The 26354-nt window shown below is 35.9% G+C and overlaps 1 protein-coding gene across 1 annotated transcript in view; it reads left to right on the forward strand.

The window, feature by feature from the left end:
- Positions 1-3166: 3166 nt before the first annotated feature.
- Positions 3167-26354, forward strand: part of CD226 (CD226 molecule) — a 29635-nt gene continuing 6447 nt past the window's right edge. Inside the window, exons 1-3 of the mRNA XM_042868931.1 lie at positions 3167-3254; positions 5675-6013; positions 22021-22356. Of these exons, the coding sequence (XP_042724865.1) occupies positions 3167-3254; positions 5675-6013; positions 22021-22356 (763 nt within the window). The remainder of the gene's footprint in view (positions 3255-5674; positions 6014-22020; positions 22357-26354) is intronic.

Below are 26354 nucleotides of genomic sequence, written 5' to 3' on the forward strand. Positions count from 1 at the left end.
ATCTTTCTTTGCTAAAAAGATAGTCTGTATCAGTTCCTGAATGCATCAACAAAAATAAGATAGCACGTACAAAAGGTGCAGTCTTTTCTTTCTCTAGCTTTCTCCTTGGATTTTGAAGGCCATTTTTTCAAGCCATAAGCTTCTTTGCCGAAGGTCAGCTGCAGATCTACCTCGAATACTTGTCTGAGCTGACAGTATCATATAATTCAGAATAACCTCAACCTCCTCAGGGGGGTTTAACATCCAGGCTGTATTTAAAGGCGACTGTTTAGGAAACATCTCAGTGAACCTCTCTGCCAACAGAAGGGAAAAACACCAACGTTCATTTCCTTAAACTGGGTTTTAACCGTTTTAAAGTAGAAGTTTGAATTTTTTTTAATAGCAACATGATTGACATGAAAAGTAGAGGTGAACCAGGAGAAGGTTAATCCAGGAAAGATTACAGTTGCATAGGAATGGCTGTGTTCTGAAAGCAAAATATCCCTTCCCAAGGTCCTTTGCTTGAGCACCTTAAAGTTTTTCTGCTTCCATTTTTCTTTCATTAAAATGAAACTCCTGGGTTTCTGTAGGTAATACCACTTTTCTGAAACTAACAAGCTAAAAGATTTCAACAGGAGGACAAGAACTAAGTTAGCAACAACAGAAAAGAACAACATACGGAGTTGGCTAACAGTAATAGTACATTAAATTCATAGAGACTCAAATGTCATCTATTATTTTCCTTTGTAAATCAGTATATTGCAAATCGTTCAAATGACATCTTCCATGTTATTTTCAGGTAAAGATTCAAGGTCATAACATAAACCAATTATCAACAAAATGTGAAAAAAATCCTGTAGTATCTTCCTATGCTTAAAAGAGAAGAATTTATAAAATATTTTTAAGGACATTTTCAGTATCTTATTGAACAAATCAATGGCAAATATTTACAGACAAGATCACCGAATAAAAAAAGTTTAGTTCGAAGAAAAATGCCTTGTGATATCTCATATCATTAAGCAATTGCATAATTAAATATGTGAAGAAAATATTCAATACTGAAATGAATTATCTGGTTATTTTCTTGGGGTTATTTCTCAAGTTTTTCTTTCTCTTTTTTAAGTAGTTCAGTGGGTTTTTTTTTTTACTCAAATAATGTTATTTATTAAATTCTCTTTCTGTCATATTTTCCACATTTGTTTTATTCAGATAAGCAGAGGAGTGCTTTTGCTGTTTTAAGAATTCCCCCTGCACACAAGTAGACACAAACTTCTATGAAGTTTGGTAAGTTGTCACAGGCAAACTGTCAAGCCACGAATACATCAAAGGATCACCACTTACACAGTGAACTTAAAAAATACCACAGACCTTCTTATCTCCTACCAACACACCTTTCGCTTAAGAGTCAGCAGCAGTATTGCTTTATGGTGTCTAGTTCAAAATTTGTTCAGCAGTGGCGTTTCTCCCACTTCCTTAATCAGACCTTTATACTATTAGTGCATATCACCACGAGCATATTTTGTCATTCAGCATAGCTTTTCAATGTTCAGATTCCATCAACTGCTTGTGATTAATCTTCTTGAAAATAAATAAATATGAAACTACCCTTCTTGAATCTCAGCATTTAGCAATATCTAGCCGTCATGTTGCAGCTGTGGTTTTATCACTAACAGTCTTATCTTCCTGACCCATTTAGGTGCTCAGTGTTACATTAGAATGAAAATCCAGTTAGCATTTTGGGTCCAAAAATGTAGATAATTTTCCAGCTCTAGAAATGTAAAAAGATAGTCTATATAAAGACCCCTTCATACATATCCTCTTGCACATGGGGGGATGAAACAATTTGTTGTAGAATTACAACTTATATAGTGCAACCTGAGCAATTGCCAGTGCATTTAAAAATAAATCATCAAGATTTTGAATATACAAATCATTTTTTCTCTACATTTCTACTCTGCAGAAGGACTTTAAGTTTTGATCATTTTTTTCTTCCTCTGAGGAAGTAAAGACTTCTCTGAGTAAAGACTAATGTACCCTAAAATGTGACTGCATTTAAGTCAAATTTTTTTCCAATTTCTTTGGAAGAATTCTCGGTATTAACTTCTGCTCTGATGTTAATGAATACGTATTAAAGAATCTTATCCATTATGTTACTGCATCAGGCATGCATGTAGATTAATCCAATTTGGGGTCTTTATTAGTGCAATTAAATTAGCACAATGCAGAATAGGAGAGAGGAAATTGAATTATTTGCCTTTATCCAACTACACTCAGCCCTCCTGTTTAAAGAAACCAAGAATAGTGAATGGAAGAGGAGGTAATTTCCTTTATGGTAATTTAAAGGAAGACTGTCATCCATGGAGAGAGTTGTGTCATTTGTTGCTGAGCTACCATTCTGAGTTGATTAGCCTGGCTTCTAGATAGAAGAGCTGATCTCCAGAGACACAGAGGCCAAGACCAAACTATTCAAAACACTCCCTCCTTCCAGTCCATTTTCTTCATTCTCTTCACTGAAGATTCACCGAAACAGTCCCCTTGCCCTGACCATTTTTCCACTGGTCACATTTATAAGTGGAACCTGGAGCAATCTCCTTTTTGGCTGTCTCCTGCTTCACTGCACTGCCACAGCCAAGGCCTTTTTCCTGGAAGAAGCAGAAGCAAGTAGATTTTTCTCTCTTTCTGCAGTATTGCTGCGGGGCTATCTGTTAAATCTTAAATGCTAACAAATCATTAAAAAGGGTATTAACATATTGTGCTGGCCTTATGCGTATATCTTATTCTTCACTCACTTATAGCAATTTCCATTAGAGAATCTAATTACAGAAATCATTGTGACGTGCTTTGAAACAGAATCCTTCATTATATCTTATCTATATATTGGACTGGGTGAAATTAATGCACCAGGAAACAAAATGATGCACCCAGAGACATAAAAGATCTGTGTTCAAGTCAAGACTGAAATCCAACCCATGTATTTCCAATGTGTTTGTGCAATTGCTTCTGTTTTGTTTTGTTTCCTTCCAATTTTTGTTTTAAGCGACCGCTCTACAGTTATACATTCAGCTGTAAAATTACACTATGCTGTTTGTTTGCTGTTTAATTGTAATTGGCACTTAGAGAACAATTACTGAGATACAACTTGATTATCTCTGTGAACATCTCCTTCCTTTGCTTTGGGCTTCTCAGGATGAAGAGAAAAATGGGATTACTGGGAAAGAAGAACAATGTTATGGCAGACAGAGAACTGGAGTGGAAGAGACCAAGGAACTACTCAGGTGACCATGGCATGTGTAGTTGCTGTTTCTGTGAAAGTCTCTTCTCCATAGAGAAAAGTGTATTTTCCAGCCTTTTTCTGCTGGGGTCTGTAGGGAGAATCACAGGTTAGAGGTTCAAGGAAGTGGGAGGGAATGTTGCAAGATATCCTTCCCTTATGTTATCTGCTAGGTCCACGGGCTAGAAGGACATGGTAGAGGCACTGTTTATTTCTCTTTTTTACGTATCTTATGTAAAAAAAAAAAAGACAAGTAAAGCTTGTGCCTTCTCCCAAATTATATCTGTGAAGTCAGTTTTCACAGTGGCTGTAGGTTCCTAATTTGTGAATCCAGGCATACTGCACAGGTGTTCAGAGGGGACTTGTAGTGTAGTCTTTAGGGGAAGAATCAGTAATACTCTATTTAAAGGCTGCTGCTTTTAGTGGGTGCGAAAAAGAACCCTGTTCTGAGAACCAAATAACTGACCAAGAATCCCTGGATTTTTGTAGTAACTGTGACTGTTGCACAACAAGTGAATGTGCTTAGACAACATATAGTATCACTGATACTTAGCCATCATTTGGAGCTGAATGTTAATTTCTTAATTTCTGTTTTGCTCTTAAAGCCATATGGAGAGAAAAGAGCATGAAATCCAGAACAATAAAATAGTAATTTATATATGAACAAATAAATGAAGATAAATGAAAAATAATTTTCACTGAAGGGAATTTGTTTTCATTTTGGAGATTTCCTGAGTACTTACTCTTAGTTTTAATTAAAAAAAACACAGTTGTGTAAGAAGTTTTATTTGTAATAATAATAATTTAAAAATATATTCATGTCTATTTATCTTTTCCTTCAACTTCAGATTTTGTGAAACATCACTCATTTGTAAACTAGTATAAGCATATGTAGTATGACAAAAAAAATTTCAGTGTAGAGAAATACTTCATCTTTTTGCATCATTTGCAACTGCAACATGAGAACAGCTAGCCAGTGAGTTCTTTAAAGACTTAAATATAAGAAACATGCAGGTGATTGAAGACCGTAATGCCACATAGCATCCTGGAGCCAGGCTTTATTAACTCACAGAATCCTTTTTTCTACTGTACAAATATCTGACATCTACTGTACAAACATTTGACTTCTGAACCTCCTCTTTTCATGATGTTACCAGCAATCATTCCATTTCCTGAGATAAGATAAATGTAAGTAAACATTTAAATCTGATTGAAAAGATAGCTGTAATACAAATGAAACTCAGCCTCCAACTAATTTTTTTCTATTTAGATTTTTCAGATAGGATCAGATGGACTATTGACACTCTGGGAGGATCTTGTGAATCCAGATTATGATTTTTCCAGGAAAATAGTATGTAAGTGCTGCTCTTAGAAAACATGAAGATACTTCATAGAAGTTGGTTGAATTCTAAGGCTTCATTGGTCCTTAAAACTTGTGCTGTTATTAAGTTCCTGTACTTGAGGAAATTCTTTTAGTATTAAAAAGAATTGAAAAGAACGCAATACATAAATGAAGACTATTAAGAGAAGATCATAAGAAATTTTCATTGAGGGTCATTTTTGTTAAGTATGCATCACTTTTGTTAAGTTTGCATCACTTGGAATATGAAGCCCAGGTTTCTGGGGGAAAAAAAAAAAAAAAAAAAAAGCAAGGTTTTGTGTATAGTATTTTCCTATTTTTAAGGATGTTATATTTTTGCAGTGAGATTATAACCTCTAAAGCATAGGAACTGTATTCTCTTTCAAAATTCTCACTCCTTGAATAGCAGACAGATGTTGATTTGGGCTAAATGGCACAGAAGAACTTTATTGGCTTGTTTTGATGAAAGCTGAAAATCTCATCAGTTATCATCTACATCAGTCATCATATGGCTGGAGATTCAATAGTAGTGGAAAACTTTACTCTGAGATAGTTTCATATATGAATTCAGCGCATCTTTGCCACAACTTTTAGAATGTGAAAGTAAAAAGCTAGTGATGTTTTTCATGTTTCAAAAGTAAAACCTTCCCCCTGAGAACTGCACGTGGTGTGCAGAGACTGCACAAAGCCCCATAGCGCTAGTCACTGATTCCAGTGTTCTTTGAGATGGACCATGCAGCTTTCCTTGTTGCTGTCTTCCAACTTTGTAGAAGTAAGATCTCTTTCCTATTCCTAGCTATCATATTTCCTAGCTATCATATTTTTTCTCTTACATAATTACGCATATGATCACAACTCACGAGTGTGTCACTGTGTGCTTCACACAAATAACTTTCCAGTCATACTCATACATTAGAAATAGTTACAATATCGGTGGGTTGTGGTTATTTTTTATGAGCATTTTCCTCAAAATTTTACTTCTGATGCTGCTAATGTCATTTCTGAGTTTTATTATAATTTCAATTTTTAATAATGTTTGTAATCAAACGGTATGTATTTCTTAGTTTTAGCCAGTGTGGAAGGAAGGTTTGTGGATTCAACTGTAAAGCTTTCAGAGAAGATGAAACTGGAATGCATATATCCAAAAAAAGCTGTGATAATACAGACATCCTGGATGAAACAAAATGGAAGTCATAAAGAAAATATTGCTGTCTTGCATCCTATCTATGGCATACATATTGAAGACAAATACAGGGGAAGAATATATTATGAAAATACTTCCAGGGAAGACCAATCCTTATCCTTCAACAACAGTACTTTGGAAGATGTTGGTTTTTACTTTTGCTCCATTGTAACTTATCCAGATGGAGTTTCTGAGAAGGTAATAGAAGTTATTCATCCAGGTAAGGAAATTTCTCATCACTTTTTTAATTTCTGATATACGCAATACAGAAATTTATGCAAATATAGGGAATATCTGGCTCTGTAACTTTTCAGTTATACTGCACATATAAATGGAGTAATTTAGGTGAAAGTACAAACACATCAGAAAATTATTATTTTGCTTTAACAAAAGTTTATTTTAAGAGAAGTAGGAAATAAGGAGTGGAACTGAAGGACACAGATGTATGTCACAGTACCAGTGTGTCACATGTCAGACTTTACATAGCAACTATCATTTCAGAAGTGCATTTCTATAGTCTGCAGGATCTTCTCAGAGAATTGAATTAAACCTTATGACTGCCCATGGAGGGTAATGGATTTTTATTGCTGTGCTTTATAGTGAGGATGCTACTGTGCACTGGTCTCAAAAATAAGAAAAACAGGAAAATGAACAAAGAGACAAAACAGCAACAATAACAAAAAACAGCAACAGCAAGTGAAAACATTTATGAATGGTGTGGCAGAAAAAAAAAAAAAAAAAGGGGACATTTATATGAAGAAGAATGACCTTTTCTTTAAAAGGAACCTGCTTGAAGATGGAAAAAGGAAGAAGAAAAAGATCAGATTCACTTATGCCTATGTACTTTCTGTACAGCTGCTCACACACTTTCCAGAGGCTCTCTAACTATCTGACTCATCTGATTTGATTTCCTTTCCAATTCTGAGTGAGAAAGAGCAGAAAAAGCCCATTCAAGTATTTTTCTATGCATGCCTGCTTATATTGGTCAGCTCTGGTGCAAAGTACAGAGATTCCCTGATGACAGGAGTGGAACTGTAGTCATTTAGTACTTAGAAGTTCATTACACACAAATGATAGAACAGCCTTCAGAAGACAACTGGTTTTGATTATTGGTTTATTGGTTTGATACAGTGAATGTAAAGATAATCTCTTTCTCATCCCAAGTGGAAATAGACCTCATTCAATATTTTATTGCATTTTGTAGTTAGGAAAGAATGAGTTGAAGGAGTTTAGTTCTGTTTCTTTCTGTTTGAAAGAAGATTAAAAATAATTCCTAGCCTGATCCCTCCAAATCTTACTTTCAAATTTATTTTCTCTAAACCTCTGTTATTTCAATGTTACAAATAAATAGTTGAGCTGATATTGTAGTAGATATGTAATTTAAATAATTTCAAGTTATACTGTTCCTACCTTTGCCATTGAAGACTTCTGAAACTTGATTTTAAACACCAATTTGGGTAATGGAAATGAGATAGGAATCCATATCTGCTTTCCTATCTGTATTAACTTTTTATCACTAAATATGGATGTTTATCAAAGCAGAAATTAAGCCAGACAAATTATTGGCCTGACTTTAAAAAAAGCTATAATTCTACTTCTTTCAGATTAGTTACATAAGTTATTTCAGAACTGAAATTATTTCTGCCTTTGTAGTCCACTAGCATACTCATACAGTTCAATTATTTGCATGGAGAGGGAATGTCCATCTGGTGGAAGAATTAAAAAGGTCCCTCAGGGTAGGCTTGCAGTTCAGATCACAGCTCCTCAGCTATGATTCCTTGAGTGTCTTCTCTGACTGCTTGCTTCAGCCTAGCATCTGTTTTATTATGTAAAGGAATAACTTTTGGAAACAGTACCTCTGGGTTTCTCTGTCAGTCTGTTCAATGTTAATATAACTCCAGGCATTAGAAACATTTTCTTTTTTGTTGCATTTAAATAACCCAAGATCTGAAGATTCAGGTTGTTATTTACAAAAAGCAGTAGACAAACTAGATCTCTTCTGAGGCTCTGTTTAACCAGAGTTCTGTCAGTGAGTTGATTTAATAAAAAATTAAGTTAGATGCAGTAGAGGTTTGCAAGCTCGTTTAGTCCTTTTTGTCTGGCCAAAGAAGTGCTGACCTCAGCTATTTGTGTCTGATTTTGTAGTTAGCTAGGTAGTGAGCTTCCTTGGGATTCTATCTGTCAGTCTAATACTTATGTAATCAATCCACTTACAGATTTCAGCACACTGTAAACTAAACAAAAAAAATATCATTTATCAGAGTCACATTTTTAAAATGATAGCATTGGATATAATATTCACTATTTAGGGTACCTCACTTCATTGGAGCACTTTAAACCTCAAAACTAAAACATCCATATTTGCATTGTATATATTTAATCTTGCTACAAAAAAAAAAAAAAAAAGATAATAACGTTGAATAGAAGTTAATCTTTTCCCATTTAAAGAATTGAGGTTTCTCAGAACAGGAAAAATCAATTTTGCTTAGCTCCCAGTAGATGCTCATAAACAAGATCTTTGTACTCACTGATCTGGAGAAAAGGAAGCATATCAACAGCAAAGATGAAACATTGCAGTTTCAATCTACTCTGCAAATTAAATATGTTATTAAAAACAGATCTCAGAGAAGGCATTTTTTAATGTAGTGGTTATAGAAGAATTGTTATTAGTGAGGCTTTATCTACCTTTTAATAGTGCACTCATCAGTAATAAATATCTTAAATTCCTTGGATGACACCTTGCTTTGATTAAATCAACAGTAAACTTCAGTTCTGCTTCCATGCTGCCAGTATTTCAGCTTGCTGCTGATAGCATATGAATAATTTTTCTTTTTATTTGTCAGCTGGCAAAGTTAGGACATTGGTGTTTGCTTTGAAAGTTTTTGTATTCTTCACCAGAGAAAGCTAAGTGTTAGTCTCATCCTTTCATCAGAAATGGATCTGTCTCTGTAGGATGAACATACACTGCTTGATAGTTGAAGTCCAGGAAAATGAGGTCCTTTTAAAGGAATTTTATATTCTTTGTTATACACAAATCTGCCCAAAATACCAGAAAAAAAACATTTAGTGGGTTATTAAAACAGCTTTTAATTATACTGCCCTCCTTGGTTTCTGGATCTGTCTATTGATTCACAATAAGCATAATTTTTTAGAAAAACATTAATTTGCCTTTACTACCCCAGATAAATGAGCAACTCACTGTAAAATCCATTTCTTCTATTTAAACAGTAAATCAACAAATCTTTAATAGAGTAAATTTATTCATTGAATTGGAGAATTGCATTATGCCTAATGCTTCATAATTTATGGTTTTATTTTTCAAGATTGGTTGATTAAGCTAAAGTTGGAGCTGTCTTTAAAAGGATGCAACTTTGTGAGCACAAAGTTCAAAATGAAATAGAAGTTTTCTTTGGTATATTCACACAGGTAAATTTAAACTGATATTAATAAGTTTTCTATGTTAACCAAAACTGAAACCTGGATTATAATTTAATTTACACTACCTTGCCACTTAGAAGTTCCAGATTTTATCTGTACTGACTTATTACTCTATGGAACACAGATCTTCCTGCTAAATCACATAAGTATGAAAATTTGCATAAAGTGTCATGGATAAACTGTTTGTTTACCCAAAAAGGAATTCTTCTGCACTCAAATGGTTCTCTGTTGCTCTGGTGTTTCATTACTCTTAATTAAGAGGTCAGGAATCAGATTCTGCTTTCCCAAGTTCTTTGTATAGTTAAAAAAAAAAAACAAAAGTGAGTACAAAGTGAGTATAATTGGTATGATTTGTCAACATTTTTTTCATTAGCACCATAGGAACATCAAGTGCTAATGCTTGATGAGTTAATATTTCATAGTGTCTCACCACTACAGCACCATTGAGCAACACAGAAGTGCTAGCAGGCCTTTAACACTATATGAGACTAATCAGTCAGAAAAGTTGGGGGATCATGACTCTCTTAAATTACAAAAAAAAAAAAAAAAAAAAAAAAGTGTGCAAATGTGTGTGTATGTGCAAATTTCCACACTTACAATTTTTTGTATGTAAAGATTCAGTCATTAACTGAATCACATTTCAAAACAGATTGGCGTTGTAGGAGAATCAGCAAAACTCTTTTTTACAACTTACTCTCTGATCACAGAAAACCTCTTCACCCCACCATGTGATAGATGGGGTGAGCTAGCTTCGTTTTCCACCAAGGGAAAAAAAATTAAAGAGAAGAAAATTTAATCCTGGATAAGGAATGATTGACTTGCCACAATGACCAGAAGTCCTGAGAAATGGAGGAGGTTATAGCTCTCATTACAGATGCCTTTTCTTGGAATACTATCAGTTTTGCATCTCTGACAGATGGAAGACCCTAGAAGTGGTGATAAATCATCATTTAGAGCAATTTTTGACACAATTGTTGTAGCAATTGATTTTGTTTTTGTTTCTGTTTTTTACCAGATCTGATCTCAAATTTGTCCTGGGGCTGTTTCAGAAGATATGTTAAAAATATTAGGACATACTCTGCTCTTTTTTTTTTTCACCTTTAATTTTTGCTAAGATTTCTAGGATATCTGTGAAACATTAGAAAGAGCTCTCCCAGGCTGCACGATGCTACCCATGCTTACTTTATTGATTCAGAGATACAGACAGTAAAGCAATAACAGTTGTGGCATAGCTACTTCACGCGCTACATAACTACAGGATAGTTTTACAAGCATTTGCAGTACTGAAATTCTGTAACATAATTGCAGAGAACTTGAGATTGTTTTCTGCCTTTTTTTTTTTTTTTTTTTTTTTTTACTTTTACATCAATACTTTGGAAAAGAATAGTCTATTCATCCCACAGGAAGATATCTGCCAGCTGTGTGAATCTATCACTTTTTTTTATCTTGTAATGTGAATGTGCATGCAGCAGTTTTTGGAAGAGAATTTAAGAGCATTTTCTTAATATTCCTACATTTTATGAGTCACAACCTGCACTAGACCAATAGAACCCATACTTCCTGAAAAACTCCTTGCACATTTGTTGGTTTTTTTGTTTGTTTGTTTTTTAATGAAAAGATTCTGTAGGATTGGTTACTACTTACAATGTTTCACCTTAAGGAACAGTTTAAGGACAATCTTTTTCCTTATATACAGCAATTAGATGTGTATGACTGAAGACTGATTTTAGGTACCATGTAAAATGTGAGGAGCACAGAATAAAGTCACTGCTAATGGAAGAACCACTAGACTTGGAGACATCGCACAGAAATTGCTGAGTTACAAAACATTACAAATGTTTGCTAGCTAGAAGGGAAAGCATTTAAAATGCAGATTTATTATATATATATATGTGTGTGTGTGTGTGCAATTTTACTTTTAGATGAAAGAACAAAGAAAAATATTGTCAGTCACCATTCATGTACCTAACTGTAGCAAAGAAGCAGAAGAAATTCTGCAATCTCCTCTCCTCTCCTCTCCTCTCCTCTCCTCTCCTCTCCTCTCCTCTCCTCTCCTTTTTTTTCCTTCTCTAAAATATTTTCAGGGAAAAGAAACATTTCCAATGTCCCCCAGCTGGGACTTCGATCCATTTGTTTATGTGGTCCTTTGCCAGACCTGTCTTAAATCCTTTGGTTCCTCTCTAATTTATCAGTACAAGAGATATTTATATTTGAAGACACTATTCTAAGTAGTTTATTTTCAGCTAGAAAGTAAAATATTACTAGTGATTTATGACTTTAAAAAGTGATGCTATGTACTAATGGAAAATATTATTTTGACAGTAACTTTTACATCATGTAACATGAATTATGCATGGCTGCAGAATTTTTTATTGTTAAACTGAATTTTTTTAATTTTATTGTTTTTATTTTAATTCACAGTTAAATTTTTGGTTTTGTAGTCAGTGACACTTGATCGTTTGTTCAGGGGATGTGTCTTGCTAGCAACTTTGAATAAGAATGGAAGTTCTTTAATAGAGTATTTAAATGACAGCTGTACCATGAAGTACTCCTATATTTTAAATAGAGTGATCAACCTCTTCTATGATAGCAGAGACAGAGCTTTTCTATTCTTAGCTAGTGTGATGATATCCATGCCACTCAGCCCTTACTTCTTTATTAATGTTCTTCTGCCTGCCAAAACCAGTACAATGTATAGATATTTTTTCAAGTCCCTATTCACCTGAAATAGCTTGCTTTCTATTTATCTCTGTCTCAGTTTAGATTGTGATTCATAGGTCTACAGTGAAACATTATCATCCCTTTAAAGGACACAGAAACAAGAACTAGCGCTGAGGGATCTTCATTCCTCAGCTCTTAGACTCTGAGCTCCCCAGAGCAAGGGCTATCTTTGTATTTTACACAGTGTCAACCACACTATCAGCACCTAATTAAAAAGAAAGAGGATGGAGCCAAGAAGAAGCTGCCTTTTTCATACCTCTGCTGTGGTTATTGACCTGTTAAACATTGCTTTTCTTTCTTTTTAATTCCTGTGCTGAACTGAGGATTGGATCTCTATTCAGTAAAAATGGCTAGGGAAAAAAAAAAAAAAAAAAGCCTGTTTAGAGCAGAGCAGAAGGAAAACCTTCCCTTCTGGAGGAAAAGCTTATATCAAAACAAATTACAAAAAAAGTGGAAAAATCAGGTTGGAAAAGACTTTGCAAACTCATCTCATCTATCTCTATTCTGAGGAAGTATAAGCATCATCCATAACCAATTCCCATATTGGAAATTTATGCATATTTTTGCATAGGTATTCTAGCACTTAACCAGCCTTGGAATGAGATTTTTTTTCCCCATTACATCTAACCTATATACCTCATGTTTAATATAAAGCTTATTCATTTTAGTACTTCCCTTTGAAAAATAGAAGGAAGGCTCCCATATTATCAAAATTCGGTCATCCCTCCCCTCTGTTCTAAACAAAAATAGTTAATTTTCCTTCTTAGCTCATTCTTCTGAATTTCACTATTCTTATATTCATCAGAATTGTCTTCAATTTATATATTACATTCTTAAAATAAATCAGCTAAAATGTTCCTGCTAAAGCCTCAGCATTACTGAATGAAGCTGAATATTGTCCTTTATCTTGCCTATATACATGGTTTATATACATGAGAAAAATTATCTTCCAGAAACAGAAAGTGTGATTTTTGTTCTATGCGGCTAGCAGGCAGTTATAACATGCAGACTCTTTCATTCAGCACTGTTTATTGTATTTGTGTGTGTGTGTGTATGTTGTTTTTTTGCTGTTTTATTTTATTTTTTTTAATATTACTTGTTGGTTTTTAAGAAAGAAAATAGTAGTAAGTACTCTCAGTTTCTGTGTTTATACCAGAGTGTGCAATGTTAAGGAAAAATCTATGAGGAGTAGTGCTCTTTACCAGCATAAGATAATTTTGAAGAGTTGGTTTATACATTCCCTCTAAACATTTCTTAATGAACACAATTTTTGTGTTCACTGGATACCACAATTGTTAACAGATGTATGATAATTTGAAGATGAGTCTCACTTCTGAGTTGTTCATCTATTGATGCTATTTGCTCTTTGTTGAGTTTTATCATCAGGGACCCTTTCGGAAGATCATGAACCATTAAGAAGAAGCAGGATCCAGATGAGCAAGTGGGGAAAAATCACCTTTCCCGTTAGGCTGATCAGACTCAAAACTGATGAGGGGACCTTTAACAGGACAATAGGAAAGTCAGATGGCAACCCATGAATGAAAAAAGTTGGCTGGGTTGGGATGACATGTAAGAGCAAAACCTTGAAAACAACAAATCAATGCAGAAGGATGGCCTTCTCAAATGTGTGCACCCAAATGAGGAAATGCTGGGGGGCAGCATTGTGAGGAAGCTCTGGTACATTTTTTGGAAATCTGCATAACCATCTGAAGTTTCTGTGCTCCAGTGCACACTGTGGGGGAAACAAATAAGGAATTAGAACTCTACATATAGCTACAAAGCTATGATCTCATTAGGATGGCTTCCATTACTCATGTGCTGCAATGGATGGATACATGCTCTTTAGAAAGGACAGGCCAGATTAGCAAAGAAGTGGAGAGAAGGGCCTGGAGCACCTCTCTTATGAGGAAAGGCTGAGCAAACTGGGTCTGTTCAGACTTGGGAAAAGACAGTTGACAGGGAATCTGATAAATATCCATAAATTTCCAAGGTATGAGAGGCAAAGGAACGAGGCCAGTCTCTTTTTAGTGGTGCATGGAGACAGAACAAAGGGAAATGGCCACAAGCTGAAGCACAGGAAGTTCTACACAAATGTATGTAAGAACTTCTTTACAATAAGGGTGACGTAGCACCGGAGCAAGCTGCCTGGAGAGGTTGTGGAGTCTCCCTCTCTGGAAACATTAAGACGTGCCTGCGTGCCTACCTGTGCAACCTGGTCTAGGGAGCCTGCTTTGGCAGCTGGGTTGAACCAGATGATCTCTAGCGGTTCCTTTCAGCCAAAATTCCAATTCTGTGATTCTGTGTGGCCTTTTATGCAAGAAAGCAGTGGGAATGCAGGAAACTATTTACTTGCGGATGATGAACCATCTGAGAGTCTATGGGTTGGGAATAGTGGGCAGACCAACATGGGTTATGCTATGGTGGGTGTCTGCTACCAATGTCCTTGCAAGGAGGAAGTACATGAGGCCTTCACAGTAGAGGAGGAAGCTTGCCGTTCTCTGATCCTTGTTAGAGAATTAAACTATCTGTGTGGAGAAACATAGCAGAGCACAAGAATTCGTGGAGGTTTCTAGAGTGCAGTAATGATAAATTCTTCACACAGATGATTAAATAGCTTTATTATTCAACTTTACTAACGTATTATATCTAGTATCAACTTTTACTTCTCTGACACTCAGATCTAGATTCAGATGTTTTATTACTTTGTTTTGTTGTTGTTTTTTTTTTTTTAAACAGACTTGAAAGAATATGTATGAGATTTTGAGATAATGGTGTTTGGAAATCATCAGTGTGTGCAATTGCAGAGGACAACAGAAAATGTGTATTGACAACTTGACAACTGACAATTTGAAATTAAATATACATATCATTAATTTATCTAAGAAAGGCAATGTTCCATTTGGAAAAATATGTTTTAGGTTATGAAATGAACAGAGGTAGGTGAAAAGGTGAATTATAGATTCACATAGTTATCCAACATTTTTCCAAAGAAGTAGATCCTCTTTCTACTGTTTATAATTCTAATTCTGAACTTTCCTTTCAGCTGGTCTATCTGACAGACAATATAATTTATAATTCAATAAAGACAAAAAAAAAAAAAAAAAAAAAAAAAAAAAAAAAAAAAAAAAAAAAAAAGAGGAAATAAGCAGTGTAGAATGTTGGTATATTGATTTCTTTTACATTCCTACCTGGTTCCAAACTGCATAACAAACCTATTGTGAACTATTTCTCCAATACATATTCAGTTCATGAAACAATCCATTAAAATAATAGTTATGCTCCCAGGCAATGTAGGTATGTATATACACTGTCCGCTGTTTTTCCAGCACTGGCTTTTCCTCCTGAGAAATATTTGTCTTTAAGAGTTTTACCATTCACACTCTTTCCCTTCCCTTCTCCCCTGCCTTTTCTATCCTGTATGGCTTCAATTGTGATGTACTGTTTCTACACTGGCAGCCAAAAGAGCCAACTGCACCCTGAGGTGCATCAGGCCCAGGCAGGGGAAGGATTGTCCCATTCCATTCTGTGCTGTGTGGCCTCACCTTGAGCATGGATCTGTATCAGGGGAGGGACAGCTAGGGGTTAGGGAAAGGGTCTGCAATAGAGTACAGTGGGCATGACCCCAAGTGTCTGTTCAGGGAGTGTTTGGACAACAACCTCAGATATAGGGTTTGATTTTGGGTGGTCCTATATGGAGCCAGAAGTTGTGTTTGGTGATCCTTGGGTGTCTCTTCTTGCTTATGATTCTATCTCTGATTCTCTCTCTTATAAGATGTGAGCAATGAGGCACACAGCTGTACACAGGCATATGTGCACACACACATGCATGCACATACTTATGATGTGACATGCATTTTTCCAGTATAGCATTTACTATTTTCAACCATTTTGATAAAATAATAAGCAATAAGTGAAGGCTGGGAACAGTATCCTCTGTCATTCCTAGAACTCTGATTGTGAGTAAATTCCCTTTATTCTGAACTGATTAATTTCCTGGAGAGAGAGAAAATCTGAAATTCTGACCTCTTACACCATTAAGAATCTCCCACAGGCAAACCCTGGCATAATGCATTTTCTGTTCTTCTTGGATAATCTATTTCCTAATGATCAAATTCTTCTGGCTCAGAAATGTTTGTACTTAAATAGCAGATGATTTTCTTACTCTTATTGGCACCATAATCTCTCGGACTTCTTCCTTTCCTTGCACCCCATGTAACTAAAATTCAGTTTTAAAGACTGAGCAAAATAACAAGGGGTTGTGCAGTATTGCACAAACAAACTTGAGTTGGAGGTGATTTAAAATTGGGTGCTAAGTGTCTATAAACTCACAGAGAATTAATAGGTGGTACAGACATATTCACCAGATTGTTATAATATAATTTAAAACGACATTGTAAATGTATAGGGGTATAAAAATTTTAGCACTTACAATCTCTTTACTCTCTTTAACAAAAACAAATCTTTTTCGAACATGGCACTAGTGATGATTTTTAGGATGATTGTAGAACTTGAGACAATAACTCATAAGAAATCAAGTTCTTTACCTGCTCTTATAACTTATATTGTAGCCAAATATCCCCATTTTCCTTTTTCATTAAAAAAAAAAAAGATTTTTTTAGAGACAGAATTATGTGGCATGTGCACACAAGATGTTAGTTTGGGAGCTAAAAGCAATTCCAAATCTAGAATATTGAGGAAGGGTGAAGGGGTCAGCTTTGAAGTATTTTTTCATCTAAAAGTTGATTTTCTTGAAGGTAGAAATCCCTGCAGAAAGTTCATCTTCATAGAATGTTGAGACTGCTTTTCATCTACAGTTTCTTTTGTTTTTCATTATAAGCAGTGGAAGACAAGAGTGTACACAAACAAAGCATCAAACCTTGTTTCTGTGATGGAGATAAATTAACTTTGCAGTTTTGGAAAATCTCCTAAGCTCATTTGTTATTTCAGGTGGAAATTAGTACTTCCTAAGGGTAGCAGCTTTAAAGATGGCTTTGATATCAGCAGTTTGAATAGTATAAGCTTGTCCTGACCTAGAGATCTAAGAAGAGCACAGAAAACAAAAAAAATCTGTGTTCTGGGATGGTTGAAGATATGGTGTGAATTACCATCTTCATTTCTCATCACTGTGCACATTGATCAGCAGCTACTGATGTTAACAGTATAACTCTAGTGCTGCTAGTCCTTAGGCCTCTGCTTAAACTTAATGCTTCAGCAGAGAAGCAGAAACATGCAAAGCTGTAAAAGTATTTCTTTCAGTGCATTTTATTTTACTCTATTGAAATTTTGTTCTTCTGAAGTCGCAGTACTAATGTTGAAGTATGAATAATATTTTCTTTGTTAATAGCTTCAAAGTAGAAGGAATTATAGAATATCCTGAGTTGAAAGGGACTCACAAGGATCATCAAGCCCAACTCCTGGCTTTAAGCAGGACAATCCAAAAATCAGACAATATGACTGAGATTGCTGTCCAAACACTTTTTGAACACAGGTTGGTGCTGTGACCACTGCCCTGGGCAGCCTGTTCCAGTGCCCAGCACAGTCTGGTGAAGAACCTTTTCCAGATATCCAACATGAACCTCCCGAAAATGTTTGACATAGACATTTTTGTAGTCCAGAGTAAATCTCTGGAGTCTGATGTAAGATTAGAGGTATGAGACAGGTGAAAGTCATGATTAACTGTAATTAAAATGTCACAGGCTTTTCACTGACTTTAAAAATAAATGATCTAGCTGAAAACAAGATTAAGTATCTAAGTAACTTTCCAGTGATGAATCACAATGAGCTAATCCTTTCTGAGATCAAAAGAATGAAACAAACAAAAAACCAAACAAACAGAAGTGAACAGGACAGGAATAAAAAGTGGAAAGTCTGAATATATCTAGCCAAAAGAATGGGGAACAAAATTTTACATAACATTTATTTTGAGTTTTAGTTCTTTATAATAAGGAAAAAAATACAGAATTATTTTGTTTTCCCTCCCAAGTGGGGTTTCTTAACTTCATCAATTCTCTGCTGCAGAATTGCAGTTTAGTTGCTAAATCCTTTAAATCTTTAAAGAATCTGGTTTGCACTCATTCATGCCTTAATGTATTTACTTTCCAGAAATACATTGCATGATTATGTTTTTTAAAATATGTGTGCTTATTTTTTTTCTCTCTTTATGTCTAATGGACCTGAACCAACTGGAAATATGTGTAGTCACAAAATATGATGAGATCTCATTATACCAAAAAATGATACAAGGAGGGTTTCAAACGTGGAGCTTTTATATTTTACTAAGCAAAGAAAAATGTGGCTCCCTCGAGTGCTGTCTCCGCCTACTGCTTTCTCTTCAGGAGGAGCAATGACAGGACTGCAGTGGAGGCAGAGCGGACAGCAGCAGCTTAGACCAGAATGAGCAGAGGGCAGGGGAAGTCTTTTTATCAGGAGCAATAGTACATTTTTAAAGCATTTCTGAAAAGTTGACATGGTGTGACACCTTGTGTTGTGTGCATGCGGGGGCGAAGATGTGCGGGTGTGCCTTTTTTCCATAGAAATATTTCTCAGAACAGGAGGTGCTCATCCCACACGTACCAGGCTGAAAGCAAAGAAACTGTGTTCAGAAAGATGCTAAATAAAGCAAGTGCTTAAGCAGAGGAGAAGGAAGATGAAAGAACAGTTCTAATGTGGATGTCAGAATAAGAATGGGACAATTGTTTAGAACAAAAGCCTAAAACGTTTCAGTGTACTTGGAAAATTGAATTAGAAATATATAGGCCTGGTTCTCCACTGCTTGTCATTACATAATCAAGTTTTGCACAGTACCATACTGTAAGGATGAAAGTGATTTATATCTTTCATCAGGAGTGCAAATGCCTGAACTTTGCTTCATACTGCCAGGTAAAATATGCAAGCAAAGCAAAGAATTAAAATCTATCACAATGTTTGTGAAAATAACTATGATAGAGTGTATAGTGACTAAGAATATAAAAAAATCTTCCTATTTTAGTTTGGCTGTTCCTACATAGTTCTCTTAACTTTTAACAAGGCAAAAGTAAATGGCCTCAAGTTGCACCACGGAAGGTTCAGGTTGTATATTAAGAAAACATCTCTTCTCAGAAAGAGCAGTGAGGCAGTGGCACAGACTGCCCAGGGAAGCAGTGGAGTCACGGTTCAAGAAACATGGGGATGTGGCACTAATGGACATGGTTAGTGGACATGGTGGAGATGGACTGATGGTTGGACTGGATGGCATTAGTGGTCTTTTCCAACCTACATAATTTTAGGATTCTGTGATTATTAGCATTGTGTACTGAATATTTTCACTGAAGTTGCAAGGCAACATCAGCTTTGTAATGTACAGGTTGCGGAACACAATAATATATAGTAGTATTGCACATTATTAGGAAGCTGAGATATTGTTGAACAAATGTAACACAGCTAATGAATTGAAAGAACACATACTCATGATTGTGATTTTCTTGATTTTTTGATTCACAGTTCACCAGATGTGTAATATGTATTCTAGTAAATGTATAGCAGGGCAGTGGGGAAGAAGGCCATTTTTATGTACTCCTTGATGCTGCCTTTTTGGATCAGGTATAATTTCTCTGGAAGGAGGGAGGTACATAGTCACAGGTATACATTATAATTTCTCTAATAAGAATATTTAGATATAAGAAGCACCTTGGCATTGGGGTGACATTGGCAGGAAATGAGTAGGACAGCAAGCACACACACAGGAGCAGATGAGGATGCATGGAGGCTTCAAAGGAATAGCAGCAGTAGGGCTTGCACATTAGAAGTATTAAGGTTGCACAGTGAATAAGACAAATATACACATTATTTGTTAAGCAGGCAGTTATTGGAAGCCAGTGGAAAGCGAGAAAGGATCTAACCTGTTAGAATATGATGGTCAAAAGAGAGATGTGATATCAATTCCCTTTTTATTTATTAATTTTCCCTAGCTGATCAGAATCTGCTCTCTGTCTAAAAAATCAAAATAAAATAAAATTTTATAGTGGCTTCAGGAACTTGACATTTTTAAATGTCAAGTACCGTTGTATGAATAATACTTCTCTGAGTAAATTCTTAGAATAATAGAATTGTTTGAGTTGGAAGAGACTTTAAAGACCATCTAGTCCAACTCTCCTGCAATGAACAGGGACATGCACAGCTAGATCAGGTTGCTCAGCATCTGATCTAGCCTGGCCTTGAGTGTCTTCAGACATGGGACATCCACTACATCCCTGGGCAGCGTTTTCCAGTGCCTCACCACTTTCACTGTAAAACACTTTTTCCTTATTATATCCAGTCTAAACCTCGCCTCTTCTAGTTTGGAATCATTTCCCCTTGTCCTGTCACAGCAGACCCTGCTGAAGAGTCTGTTCCTTCCCTTCTTGCAGCCCCCTTTAGGTACTGAAAGGCAGCTATCAGTTCTCCCTGTAGCCTTCTCTTCTCCAGGCTGAACAGCCCCAGATATCAGCCTGAGTTATGTCTTCTTTTCGGTTTAATGAATTTCTTTCTTTTCTGTCCTTGTCTATCATTAACTTTCTGTCTCCTTCATTGCAGTCTTCATGGATCTTCAGGTTCTTTATTCATTTTTTTCTTTTTTTTTAGGTAAACTCATTAGACATGGTTCCTTTTCTCTTTCAGCATCTCAATATTTCAATCTTTCTAGTCTCCAAAGACAGAAAGAATGTAATTTTTCTGTTCTGTGTTCCATTGATAAATTATTAAAAACTGTAGGCTAGACATTTTCATTCCTATTTTTCATTGTTTCATGGAGACCAGGCAAGTGTCAGAAGTCAGACTGCCACAGTGAAACTTTCATCCTGCCAATATGAATGGAATCATTTGTTCCTAGGTTTAGGGTGGTATTCTTGCCCACATGAAATCCTGCAATCTTTTGCAGCTGGCTTAGAGGCTAAGTAGGTCACCCCATACTGGTGATTTCTCCAGCACCTCAACCAGCATTCCAATTAATACAATCAAACCAGCATTTTTGCTCCTATATTTATAATAAAAATATTATACCAAATATGATCTAAATTTAGCTCAGTCCCACAGTTTTATGTTCCATCCAGACTGTTGCTGCAACCATCCAATGCCATGAATCTGGCTATAAATTCATATTAAGATTTTTTTTTTCTTTGCTTGGTTTGTTAACTGATTTTCATTCATTTAATGAATATCATTTTTCCTATGCAATTTTCTTAATTCTCCTTCATGAATTGCAGTTGTTACCTTACATAACAGAAAGCACACAAGTATATATTAGTGATATTTTTTGACATAAAGACGTAAATAAAATACAGAATCTCACTGAACAGTTTGAAAGATCAGACCTTTTACAGTGTACAAAAAGCAGTGGGGTCATTAATCTTATTCAACACCAAAGTCTTCAAAAAGATGATAGTGCTAGTCCTAACTGTGAAAAATATGCATTACAAATATTGCATTCTAGAAGCCATGTGTGGTTGAGTCTCTGAATACCAGAAACATTGACAAATTTGCTTTGGAAGTTTTTTCAGTGTTTATTTGGTGTGTAAAGAGTGAATTCTATTACTAAAAATAGAAACTCAGAAAAAGGAAATTTCAGTCTAAATGATTTAAAATATAATACATCTATGATCTGTATATGGCTGTAATCTTAACTTTATCTGTAAGTCTCCGTTCAAATAGCCTGGCTGTTGTACAGACTTCTCCTGAGTACAGGAGTGTTTAAGAATATTTTTCATCTTAAATGGTGAGATTTTTGAATGAGAGTTTATAGGCCGGAATGTGATGTAATATAATTTGCTAATACATGTCCTCAAGGGCACATCAAACTATTTTAGTTTTATAAGCAATGAAGTGAAGGCAGAATAAGAATATCACAAGTTTTATGTGACTGATCCCATAATTTACATTGTTGAATATTTGCTTAAACTGTTAATATATTCAAAATTTATAGAAATAGCCTTCTTGAAATGTCAGCACAACCTCACAGTTCCATTAAAGCTGGTTGGGCTAGAAAAATATTGAAATATACTCATATGTAGGCATAAATAACAGTGGGCTTTTTTCCTGTTTTTGTTTGTTTTTCAGCAGATGCTTCTGAAATACCTGAGAGACAAAGTAATCTGATGTTTGCCAAGCCAGGAGGAAGTGTCACTTTTACTTGCCCTTACGATATTGGAGGTTTGGTGCAGCAAGTGAAATGGGAAAGGATTAAAGCAGGTGGGACGGATACCATTGTCCTGTGTAACTCAGGAGGAGAGCGAAGATTTGGTTCAGATTTCATAAAACGTGCACTGGTGGATTGCTCTGGTCAGGCAAGCTCAACGATTGTCATTCAAAACATCACAGCTTCCGACTTCGCAAAGTACCGCTGCATGGCTACTGGAAGAAATAAAACCTTTGAGATGAGTTTCACTGTGGTTGGTAAGTAAAGAAGGTAGTGGTAAATGTTTTCAGGACCTTCTGAGGCATTAGCATCTTCACCCATAACAAATAACACTCCGGTAACAAATGATAGTTTATTCAAATGCCACATTCAAATTAGCAGTGTGAGAAAGATGACAAAGTTAACAATCAGTCTGGTTTCCATGGAAATAAGCTGGTTTAGCTTGTCTAATGTCATAACAGGACTTCAGATCTGTTTGTGAGAAGCTGATTTGATGATAGGAAGGAGACTCTTTGAAAGAGGAGACTGCAGAGTTTGCAAGAGAAGAACACTGATCTCCTGAAGACATGGGGCGGTCCCTATTAATACAGTGTACTGCAGGGTGTGAACCTTGGTCCTAGGTCAGAGACCTGTCTTCCAGTGGGAACTAAGAGCAAACTTCACAGAATCACAGAATCACAGAATTGTAGGGGTTGGAAGGGACCTCCAGAGATCATCGAGTCCAACCCCCCTGCCAAAGCAGGTTCCCTACACCAGGTCGCACAGGTAGGCATCCAGGCAGGTCTTGAACATCTCCAGAGAAGGAGACTCCACCACCTCCCTGGGCAGCCTGTTCCAGTGCTCCGTCACCCTCACTGTAAAGAAGTTCTTGCGCATGTTTGTGCGGAACTTCCTATGCTGCAGAACTTCTGTTGTAAATGTAGAATCTGTAGAATGGACTGTGCTTTGTTCAAGTAAGGAATTTCCATAGCGGGAGCTGAATAATTCTTCAGGTTTTGCTGGGACTATTTTCACAGTTTGATTATAATAGGAGCTTTGGTCTCCATACACAGACAGATAAAATTAGATTGCTCAAACTGTGAGCTAAATCCCACTTTTAGTTCTATGTTCTGTTATGACTGTAAAAACAGTTCAGTTTTAGTTCTTCTGTGTAGAAGAACTTTTTCTCCTTTTGAAAACAGAGTTCTTGTACCACCCCAGCCCTTCTTCTCCTGTTGTAGCATTCAGGCCAGCTCTCTGCTGTCTTTGGTACTGCCTTTGTTAGTGTTAATAAATGAATGCTGGCAGACATCTGTTTGGCAGCATGTAGAGCTGTGGCGTGCAGTATAGAGCTTCAGAATATGCTTCATCTCAGATACATGTATTGAGAATGCACTCAGGAAGAAAAAGTTGATATATTTTACTCTGAACACTTGACCACGAAAGTCCATGAAAATGAACAAAATGTGATGAAGCATCAGGCAAATAATTTCTCTCACCTCTAAATTTTTTTAACATTCAATTTTCAAAATATTGACTATATTCACATAATTAAGCATTTACAATTTGTATAGCAATTAAAATATTTTGTTTGCTCCAAACAAAGTGTTTCTTGTACCAAACCTAAATCAAATAATGAGTTGCCAAACAGCCTCAACTTTAAGACCTACCTATGCAAATTCTTTCTAGTTAAAAACAAAACAAAGCAAAAAATAAAGATATTGCCTGTTTTGATCTTGAAGAAAATTCTATTTATCACAGCTGGTTTTAACACCAGCATAGTTATGCGTTACTGTTGGAGAAAAAAGGTATGAAACCACTGAAGAAGCTCAAATGTGATTCAGAAAACAGTCCTCCTCTAAAACACTCTACATTTTGATACACTTTATTTTGCTTTTTTTTTGTTATTCCAAAAGAAGTGAAGCATCAAAGATTTCCAATTGTTTGCCTTTAATGTTTAGATATGTTTCATAATGCATGACTAATAGTTCCATGGGGATATGGAGAAATGCTAAGAGGAAAGCAGAGAGAGGCCAGTTGTCGGCTCCCACAGACCCTGTGAATAACTTCACTCAGAGTTTCTTACTCTGCTTTGGTGTAGTTTTAATGAAAGAGTGATGACAGAAGCTAGATGTGCTAATTTTTGTATATGCTCTATCAGTTCAGACACTTCATTTTCCTCGGGTAAGTGTTACAGCTAAGCCACAGTCTAGGCTTGGATTTGGTACCAAACTCTTCCAATGATTTTATTCTGTTGATGTAATTCTGCATGGGTACTGCAAATCTTCTTACCTTGGCCAGTGACAGAGACATTCAGAAATACAGAGTCTAGGAGCCGGCAGAATAGTTGCGCTGTGAATAATAATAGGGAGAACTCTGTTTTGGTTGAGAGAGAGTAAGAGGAAAAATAATAAACTTCTTGTGTTTATTTTAAGAGAAGCTGTGTATTTAAAGATTCTAAGAATTTCTGAAGAGGAAGAAACTTGTAGGAAAGGAGATATAAAGTAAGGACAAGAGATTATCTGCAGAAATGATAATAATTCTAAAACCACAGATTCTGAGAGGTTACACAGTAGAAAAATGAAGCTTGCTTCTTGTCTGAAGGTGGAAGTATTATTGCAAGGAGAAATAACATGAAATTCCTGTGAAGAAAAGAAGAGGAATGTAAGAGAACAGATATTTAGGTATGGGAAAAGCCTTGGCTGCTCTTGCAGTTGCGTCAGTAGAAGTCAGCATGCTTCATTTAATGTTTTTCATCATCATTGAAAACAAAACCGTGGGATCTGTTCAGTATCATTGCCAGCTCTTTCCCACCAAATATTGTTATTTTTGTTTAATAGTAACAGAATTTCCAGCTGAAATGGCAGTTCTACAAATCTGTTTTTGACCTTAAAACCTAGAAAACATAAAGTAACATATATGTAAATCAGTGTGGATTTGCCAAACAACAGCTGCAGAAACAGAAGGCTGAGTATTACATAATTATGTAACATGTTCAAGAGATTTAAGATTAATTTCTGTATGCTCCTCACTGTTCTGCTGTTTCTGAAAATTCTGCTAATATGGTCATGTCACCAGATTTCACATCTGAACCAATCTTTAATTTTTACTTACCCCATTTTTCCCTCTGATTAATTCTTTTCAGCGAGTTTCTGAAGGAAAGAAGCAGATTTGTTATAATTTTGTTTTGGTATATAAATAGGTATTCATAGGTACATTGGTATATAAAAGAAAGGGAGAATGAAAGAAATTGAAAACATGGAAGAAACTGTTATTTCATCCTGAAGACCTAAATGTTGTGGAAAGATTTAATTTCAAAATGAAAATTTACAGGCTTTGAACACCTTTCTCTGGCAGCAGCCACAGAATTGGGCTGACATCTGAGCTCAATGTGTGCAAATGCGGAGGCTTGCAGCACAAATGCACCTTTTGGTATTGGCAGGAGATGAAAGAAAAAAGGCATAGTGAAGTCACATTTTTCCCTACTGATTTACTTGTGTTATGGATAGACTTTAAAATGCCACTTCAGCTGTTTCAGGTGGCTGGGTAAGGCTCTGCAGTCGTTTCTGGGCCACCAGAGACAGTGCCAGCTGGGCAGCCCCTGGGACTACCTTCTGTGCAGTTTGAGACCTGGTGATCTGTGCATGAGGATGATGGATTGAATTTGGGTTGTACCAGTGAGACGTGAGTTAATGATGTAAGGAAGGTCTGTGCCGATTTTTTTTTCTTTCTGGTTTTGGCTTTGTTCATACTTTTTTTATTGTTACAATTTACTATCATTTTGAACCCACCTATTTTGCGTGAAAACTACTGTAAAACACAAAAGCCTTATATGATTGAGCTCTATGCAGAATCTGTGTAGTAACTAATGCCTAAAATGGCTGATAGGAAGCTGCTTCAGTTTCAGAGCACTACCAAATTTTCTCCAGTGTATTTTAGCTATAAAAGAGACTTTTCACCTTGGGAACTACTTCCTGATGCCTTCAGTTTTAAAGAACAGGAAGCAAATAATCACAAAGATAACAGGTCAGCATAAGGCAAATCCAGCATTTAGAAAAAAATGGCAGATGAAATGAAAAGCAGGGCAGCCCTTGTACAGTCACAGCGGGTTATCACACAATCCTTCCAAGCTGGGAGAAAGCAGCAGTACTTCTGTGCCACAGAAAATGGACACAACATAATGCTGTTGTAGTGGGTGAGGAGAATCAAAGTATGAGTGAAATTAGCTTCCTTCTTCATACATGAATTCTTCCTGTATGCATGCAAGATATCAGTC

Source organism: Lagopus leucura, unplaced genomic scaffold (assembly GCF_019238085.1).
Source record: "Lagopus leucura isolate 7727_CA_CO unplaced genomic scaffold, USGS_WTPT01 Super-Scaffold_100002, whole genome shotgun sequence".
In the NCBI taxonomy this organism is placed as follows: domain Eukaryota; kingdom Metazoa; phylum Chordata; class Aves; order Galliformes; family Phasianidae; genus Lagopus; species Lagopus leucura.